The sequence below is a fragment of the Primulina huaijiensis genome, unplaced genomic scaffold (genome assembly GCF_012295235.1).
Source record: "Primulina huaijiensis isolate GDHJ02 unplaced genomic scaffold, ASM1229523v2 scaffold20441, whole genome shotgun sequence".
Taxonomy (NCBI): domain Eukaryota; kingdom Viridiplantae; phylum Streptophyta; class Magnoliopsida; order Lamiales; family Gesneriaceae; genus Primulina; species Primulina huaijiensis.
This window is the reverse complement of record NW_027353666.1, coordinates 1-9,389: the sequence shown is the minus strand read 5'-3', so window position 1 is coordinate 9,389 and position 9,389 is coordinate 1. Positions and strand designations below refer to the sequence as shown.

Sequence of the window (9,389 nt, the reverse complement as noted above, 5' to 3'; positions counted from 1 at the left end):
GACTCTTTTGCTTATGTGCTACATTCGTATTTTAACTTTTGAGACGTCTGGCCACCATGCCCATGATTTAATTCAAGAAGATTGGATATGGGGAAAATTATATGAATATTCGATAATTTTAATATCGAAAAAATTTAGGGAGCGACGAAAAATTTGGAAATTTTTTTATAGTTTTTTTTTTTTAAAAAAAAATATTATCACGATGACATGACATATTTTTGTTACAACATGATATCGAAGTCACGCATTTCCCGTATACGTGACTGTACAAACGGGGTGTGGCGAATTTATTTATTTATTTTTTTATAATTAAGATGATATAGAAGGTTGGTAAATTCCTATGTTTTCCCGTGACATGTTGATTGTCATTGTATGTGAGTCATCTGTTTTATTTCTGTTAATTGGAAAAGTGTTGCTTTTGTATTTATATATTGTCACCAATGGAGTCATCAAATCCGTTTAGCAAAAATAAAAAATAAAAAATTCAGTTCATTATCGATTCTTTCAAATTTCAAACAGAAATTTTAAAAACTATAATTTTTTTTAAATTATCTCTGCATAAATAATAATGGATTGGAGATAAAATAAATATTATGGAGTTAATGTTTTATTATTAACTAATTTTTAGAGCACACGTGGCATGTTTACACGATTTGGTTTTTGTGGATAATTATATATTTTTAAGATACNGTATCCTAAAAATTAGTTTGTGTAGATAGATAGGGAAATTATTGGCATTTGAAAAATGATAATACAAAGAGCAAGATATTTAGAATGTAGGGTATGTATTTATATATAATAATAATAATAATAATAACATTAAGCATATTATAAATTACACAAAAACTCATATGATAGCGCTAATAGATCAATTATATTATAAAAATTTTCATCAGATTTATAAAAAATACTACTATTTTTTATAAATAGGATTCAAGTCAGTCCATCTCGTAAATATAAATTGTAAAATCATCTCACTCAAATCTCACTCTTAGGCTGAATCGGCACATGAAGAGGGCCAATAATTGATGGGCCCGATGTCATTAAAACAGTCCATTTCAAGCCCATCTCAAATAATTGAGGGGGGAAAGAGGAAAAGTGAACCAATTATATACACACCACCAAGGATAACTAGCGAATAGGATTTCGCCACGTCATTTATTCATCCAGAAAAACAAATGAAAATTTCCCAGAAACTTAATTTTGTGGGCTCACACACAGACATAGTTTGTATTTATGATTTATAGGAAATTTAATATTGAAAAGTAAATGTTACCCCATGATTGTGAAAGTGTAATGAAACAATACTTTCACAATCATGAGACCAAAGTCACATCTTAATTTAAGCATTTCGAACAAGGGACATTGAATCTGGTTTACACAATATTTCATAATCATTTTGATTATAGTGAATATCTTATAAGATGTTATTACGAATTTTTATCTGTAATACGGATCAACCCTGTCGATATTCACAATAAAAAGTAATACTCTTAGCATAAAAAGTAATAATTTTTCATGGATGACCCAAATAAGATATTCAAACCATGAAATTGATCCGTGAGATCGTCTCACAAGAGTTTTTGTATTTTGACTATAACTTTAAACTTTAGTGTTCAATTTTTCATAGTAAAAAAAAAAAAACTGCTTATGTTTAAACGTTAGTTATATTTTCCTCGTATTATGCAAAATGTATCAAACAAATTTTAATAACCTCTAAAATTACGAACACTCTCACTAAATTTGTAAAATATTACATTTAGGTTTGCACTTATTTAACATTTCAAGAAGTTAAATGTATGGTAAATACAAAAATGAGAAGATTAATGTTGAATTTATTTTCATTACTAAATAACTTAAACAACAAAACTTAGATACATTTGTTAATTTTTTTACACTAAAATTATAATAATTATAATGAATTCCAAATCACGACTTGAAATTCATTGTGATTAGTAAAATTATTGTGTAAGCAAGTAGTGATATATTTGGATTTATTATTTTTTTATTTGTATAAACAGTGAATTTAAAATTTAAATCCATGTATTCCTTATTGTTTTTCTTCAAAATATCAAACAGTGTTTTTTTTAATAAGTTAATATATTTTGTATATTTGAGTAAAAGGTGACAGGCGTCGTGGCAAAAATTGTATGATTAATTTCNAAAAACCACTCCAAATTCTTATGCTTTCATCACTAATTAATTAAGAATAATTTTTTAAAATCAATTATTAATAATTCTGCATACAGAGGAAAGTGACCCATTGAGTTACAAACCAATCAAGTCCTCTAGTTGTGCGTAGACGAAGTTCCACATTTATTCTATATAATATAATATAATTAAAATTAATATAACAATTAATGATTATTAAAAAAATTATTGTTATTATATAAATAAACCAAACAAAATTACGTAAGTCAATATTCAATCCTATTCGGGGATCCCTATCCGCTCGTTTGCGACATTGACACCGACTGAGGACCATTCTAAATTAAACTTAAAGCAATATATGTGGGTATGGAGTTAGCTGCCATTGACTTTTATTTGTTCCAAATTATATTATATTATTAACAATCAAAACAATCTCGCGTACTTGTATCCGTAAGACAAATTAATTTGATCTATATTAATAAAAAAAATAATATTTTTATAAACCGAGTCATGTTAAAAATATATCACACAAAATTGATCTGTAAAATGATTTTATACGAGTTTTTGTATCATTGATAATATCCGAAATACGAACACTTTTATAAAATTGTATTCAAAATATTTGTCCCAACCATACATTTCACCTCTGAATTCAGAGCAAGCCAAACAATTGTCATGTGATTCATTTGGAAAATTTCTTTCATTTGTTAAACGATGTCGAAAATGCCGGTTGGCTATTATTTCATGTGTCAAACCAATTTTATTTTATTTTTTAAAAAAAATGGACAAGAAACAAGTTGCAGAAATGAAAATTTTGAAAAAGACATTACCTGTTTGTAGAGTAAAACCGAAATAAAAAACCGAAAACCGAACCGAACTTACAAATACGAGATTATATTATTGAAACTATATTACATTTATACCTATTTTTTAATCTTTGAAAATTGTGAAACGACCTTATAATTTTTGTTTAAACAAATGTCTACTTAGTTATTTAGTATTATTTATTTATTTTTTAGTGCCCTTTATTTAATATATTAATCAATATATATTTATTTTGTTAAATAAAATATTAGACATGGAATTCTCCACCTCGATTCTATAAATTTGCAAGCTTGTCTCTCCACAGTTTCCATCGCTTTTCAAGCTCTCATCTTTCTTCCATGCATTGGCATTTACGAATTCGACCCTTGTTTTTCCCTTTCTTTCCTCGAATTTGTAGTCATGGTAGCAGCTTTATCACAGCTAATTCTTGATGATCTTTCTCAAATCAAAACATGCAAATCCACATCCAACATTTTCACAGAGATTCCAGTCGTGGACCTGTTGAAACCTGATGGGAAAACCAGGATGGTCGCGGCTTGTAAAGAGTTCGGTTTCTTTAAAGTCATCAACCACGGGATTTCAATGGAGTTCTTGGCCAAATTAGAAGACGAAGCGGTTAAGTTTTTCAAGTTATCCCAGTCTGAGAAGGAGAAGTCAGGCCCTGCTAACCCATTTGGCTACGGTAACAAGAAGATTGGGCGCAATGGCGACGTGGGCTGGGTTGAATACCTTCTCTTCTGCATTAATCCTGACCTCGTTTCGCAGGATTCAAACGCCTTTTTTCCAGGGATTTCAGAAACTCTGCGGTAAAAAAAATGTTATGTTTTGTTTAGTTTTCTTTACTCTTGATACTATGGTCTTTGCATGGTAAAGAAATGTCAAATTTTGTCGAAGATAGAGTGGATTTTTTTACATCACTTGCTGTGGGCGAAAGTTTTTTATCAAATAAAAAATAGTCTTTTTCTTTCCTATTCATGTGAAAGCGTACGTTTTATGAAACGATAAGAGTAGGATAGTGAGTTAGACTTAGACACATTACAAAGCAATTATTTGGTTTTATATATCCGATTAGCAAGATAGATTTGGGATGGAAAAATTTTCCACAATTATATACGAATAATCAAAATATTGATCATTATTACATCAAATACCATCGTAGTTGGTTTATAATCTAATTGGCATTCTCAAATTAATTTATTTTTATTTTACAAACATCTGATTTTTGAAAAAACGCACAGGAGCCTGGTGAATGAGTATGTCTCAACAGTGAGAAACATGGCCTGTGAAGTTCTTGAAATGATAGCCGATGAGCTGCAGATTCAGCCACGGGACTTTTTGAGTAAGCTTATCAGAGACGAGAGAAGTGATTCTTGCTTCAGGCTAAATCACTATCCGCCATGTCCAGAACCTCTGCTTAATCAAACATTGAGTGATCGGAATATGATTGGATTTGGAGAACACACAGACCCACAAATCATATCCGTTGTAAGGTCTAACAACACATCAGGCCTGGAAATCTGTCTCAGAGACGGTACTTGGGCACCTGTTCCTCCAGATAACACCTCATTCTTCTTCAATGTTGGCGATTCTTTACAGGTATATTAAACATACATATAAAAAACTTCATTTCAAGATGTCCCAAAAGTCTAATATAATCTTTGTTTTGTGTTGCAGGTGATAAGTAATGGCAGGTTTAGGAGTGTCAAGCACAGAGTTATGCTGGCCGATGACTGGAAATCGAGAGTGTCGATGATATACTTCGGGGGGCCAAATTTGAATGAAAAGATCAAACCTTTTTCCTCGTTAATGGAAGATGGGGAAACGAGTTTGTACAAAGAGTTCACATGGTCTGAGTACAAGAATTCAGCTTACAAGACAAGACTGGGCGACGATAGGCTCAAGCCTTTCGAGAAATAGGCTGCCAAACATTGATACATCAATCAATTAATTCAGTGTTCTGTCCAAGTTCTTAGATTTGAGTCATGTAGATGCTTCGTGTACTAAAGAAAAAAAAATGGTAGTAATCTTGTTTGTGGATAGACTTAGAATGGGCCAGAAACATGTTTCATTTCTCAAGGTTGGTTTGACTCGATGGATTTGCCTTAGGTGGAAAAAAATAGGTTGTCCCTTTTTCTTTTGGTGGTAAATTATTGTATTCGTAGCAACTACCCTTTTAGGATTAAAGCTAGTTAATGCGAAATGTTATCTGTACCAGTTCTTGTCGGCAAAAATTACCTTAATCGTTCTATGCACGCATTATATCTATTCTAATCTATTGATCATGGTACGGTTTGCAATCACTTCTGGTTTTTGTCTTAAAAAAATCCCTTATTATTTTTGTTTGTTTTTTAAACTTAAATCATGTGTTAATTTATGTTCAATTTAATTAAAATTTCGGTTGAATGTTGATTCTTTTATTTACAATAGTGATTTTGATAATAATTTAGTATTAGTATCAATTGTTTATTTATAAACAATATTCAATTCTGATATTTGGTTTTTAAGTTTTGTTTTCAAACACAATCCGTTTTGATTTTTCCACATTTCTTTATAATTAATAAATTTAATCATTTCTTTAAAATAATAATTTATTACAAATACACTCTATGTACAGTCATCGAGGATGTGTATGTCCTCAAGAAATTATATTCTATTGTGTATGTACTACATATGTTAAACACCAGCGAAAATACTTTTTTGGTCCGCTAACTTATCACAATTTTTGTTTAGTCTATTAAATCGTCGGACTTTGACTTTGGTATATTAAATTTTAATTTTTCATTATTTTGATCTAATTATGGATGAAACACAAGATAGATATGCACTTTATAGATATCACATCAACAATTTCAAGTGTTACGTCAACATTCTGACAATTTCGAGTTGATGAAATTCCAAAATATGAAAAATTAATTAGCGAATTAAAAACCAAAATATGAGAAGTTATTTTGGCGTCACCTATTTATTTGATTGTGCTCGCCTTCTGCGCGTGTCGACAATAATGCAGCATAGTTTTCGCTCAACCTGTTGTTGCTTTTTGCGTAATATACGTTAAATCGCACATGTACTACGTAATGCGACTCTCATATGTGATACCATTTCCCATACTGATTGAAGATGAACGGTATTAGAGATGGTCACCATCAAGAATACTGAGAAATAAGTGTTAAGCGAGACAAAGTGCTACGTGGGTATCAGTCACCTCCTCAACCTGCGTGACAAAAATTTACATCACGGGAGCTACCTCTTGGACCTGTAAGAATCATCTCTAGATCTCGGCGCCAGTGGATCGAGGAGCAGGCCACGACGAGAACGTTGCGTTTTGAAGGAGGGGTGGTTGTGATACTCTTTTCCCATATTGATTGAAAATGAATGTTTAAAATATTTTATAAGAGCTTACAGTAGACTTCTATAGTAATGTGGGTTAACCATTTCCGTAAAACGATGATGTATACAAAGTCGTTTCTATAAGGACCTATCGCGCAGTCGTGCAAGCACAAACTTACATAAAATATATATATATTTTATTTATTAAATTCTAATGATCTATTAAGTGCCAAATTTTATTTATTAAATTCTCAATCATCCAAACATGATTTCTAGAAAACCAACTTACAAAATTCATCTACTCAATGCATATTTTTTTTAAAAAAATAATCAGCTTTCCTTTTTTACTATGCACTTCAATTATTGATCATACCAATTTCAAAAGGAGACTCCTAGGTAGGTTGGCCAGCACTATCTTCTTCAATGTTACGGGTTTATAGGTTCTTCCAGTACGGTTTCGATTCAGTGAAAAGGACTTCTAAGATTTTCACTTCCAAGATTCTCACAATGGTATTTGTCTCGGTTTTCTATTTTGTACATGAACTGTTTTTCTCCATTATGATTTGAAATATTTGAACTTTCGATTATTAAGATATTATTCGAATCTTCATTAACATGTAACGGACATCGACAAGAGGAGAATTATTTCAGATATAGCATTATAACGCGAAACTCGACTCCGGCCACGGAGCTGTTTCTCATGACTTCATATATGCATTTCTACAAGTCAAAAACTGCTTCCGATACCATGTAATATTTACCATACAAAACAACAATCACCCTGCCAATACTATGTTACAATGTAGGTTTATGCTAAATGATCTGGTATTTGGTCTACAGATAAGTTTTCCTTAAATTGTCTGAAATTTTACCACCAAATCCATCACCTTTGGTATGACGTGTTTTTTTTTAAATAAAAAAATATTAAATATTGGAAATAGTGACTGATTTTTTGTCAATGGAAGAATGACTGTACAGTCCGTACTCTTTTTGTTAACTGTGTTTTAGATTTTATTTTTTAACAAACAAATATAAAACACACAACCTACATCATGAAATTAAAATAATTAACTATAAATAAATGATGACCCTTTATGTATTGCCCGTAGCGATTTTGGTTATTTCATGTTGTTAAATTTCAATCTTAATTCACTATATATCTTTGTCTTTTGACAATTGTTATTATTTTCCGAGTGAAATTGATGTAGTGCTTACATATCCAATGTCATATAATCGCTAGCTAACACTGAGAAAATCTCATAGAAGACGAGAAAAGCTAGTGTCTCCATGAACTACTGTTGAAAACTTCCACAATGTAAAGGGAGTGGATGTTGCTTTAATTATGATACAATATAATCTTCCAGAAATTATGCCAATTAAAGCCAAAAGCTAGCAAAGTTTAATTAAGACAACCTAATTTTTTTCCCAAAACTAGTGCGGCAACCTAATAAAAGACTCATTAATCCACGTTCTCTGTCTAAAAAATTGAACTTATAATATATCCATGCACATGCTATATACGTGGAAATAGCAATGGAACCAATGGTTTGTACGGGATCTATGGATTTAATAAGTTGAGTTTCTGTTTTTAATAAATAAAAAAAAACTATAAACGAAATTTCAATTATTTTTAAAGAGTCGTTCACATAACATTTGTTATTGTTGAAAAATTGAACTACGTGTGTATAAAAAATGAGAAAAATAATTTTTTTGGTTCATTAATTTGTCTCGTTTTGGGTTTCAGTCCACTCAATATTAAAATTTTTGTTTTAATTATTGATAAATTACAATATTTTAACATGATAAATTATTTAATAAATTATGACTTTACATTTTTTTTTCCACTTTGATTTTTACACTAACAATAGGACTACAATTATTAAAATGTTAATTTTTTTAATTTTTTGCTAACTTGATCGGTGTGAAATATATTACGTGCCTACATTTTAATTTTGTGTGTACATTTTAATTACTATGTGTAAATTTCATTTGTTTGAAAATTAATTATTTCTTAAAAAAACATTATATTCTCTCCCTAATTAAACTTTAATTTATATCTCTGTCCCTTAATATATGCGACAAGTCAAAAATCATAAAATCCATTAAAAATTTAAAATTGTTCCACTTCTGCAACTGAAAAAACCAAACAACCTAATTTATATATATGTACAACAATTTAAATAAAATCAAATAAGTTAGATAAATACAAACGCATAACTTTCAAATATAATAGTAATTAAAGTCAAGAAACAATAAAAAAATTAAATAATAATAGAAACATCTTCAAAATTTAAAAACACCAAGCTTTTAATAATTTTCCCAAATATTAAATCAACAATTCTAATATGAAGCAACAAATATGATTAAATGAAGAATTCAAATATGGAGCAATAATATTTTTCGTCCCTTAATTTGTACATTTTCCTTTATTTGTCTTTTTATCACTATTTTAGTCAAACAACTTGCTATTTTTCTTTCAATTTTAGTCTTTTTTTATCAGAGTGCTGACATATCATCGGACACATCAATAATATTCACCGTCACATCAGCATTTTTTGGTATCATGTATGTGAGAACCCGAATTTCCAGCAGCTAGCAATATTCAATAGCAATGGAAAATTTCAGCAGAAGCTATGTGGGGACCCGAACTTAATTCAACACTTAATTGTTATTAGGATCAAATATAACAACTAAGTAATGTGGGACATAACTTTTTTTTTTATACAAGATATACAAGTGCGGAAAAGTAAGGTAATCAATTCTAATACACATATACATCTAATGGTACAAATCCTGTTCACCATTTATTTATTTCAGCTAAAGTTTAGTTACTAGATCAAGTACTAAACCACCCTACTCTAAGTCCGGATCTCCACGCTAATCCTGAATCTCTCATCCTCGTCCTGCTCCAGGTCCTGCCCCACATGTTGTCATGCACACATACAAAACAAGACAACAGCCGGATAACTCCGGTGAGAAATACATCCCAGTATAAACAATGTAGACATGCAATCATATAAAAACATATATCAAAGCATATTACAACTATCATTAACATGTAGCAAATCAACAAACATGAATGATAT

At 30.2% G+C, this 9,389-nt stretch overlaps 1 protein-coding gene across 1 annotated transcript; it reads left to right on the top strand.

Moving 5' to 3' along the window:
• Positions 1–3,286: 3,286 nt before the first annotated feature.
• LOC140966296 (gibberellin 2-beta-dioxygenase-like) lies at positions 3,287–5,190 on the top strand. The gene is made up of 3 exons (XM_073426617.1): positions 3,287–3,782; positions 4,215–4,572; positions 4,651–5,190. The coding sequence occupies exons 1-3, from the start codon at positions 3,376–3,378 to the stop codon at positions 4,891–4,893; spliced, it is 1,008 nt and encodes a 335-aa protein (XP_073282718.1). The 5' UTR covers positions 3,287–3,375; the 3' UTR covers positions 4,894–5,190.
• Positions 5,191–9,389: the final 4,199 nt, after the last annotated feature.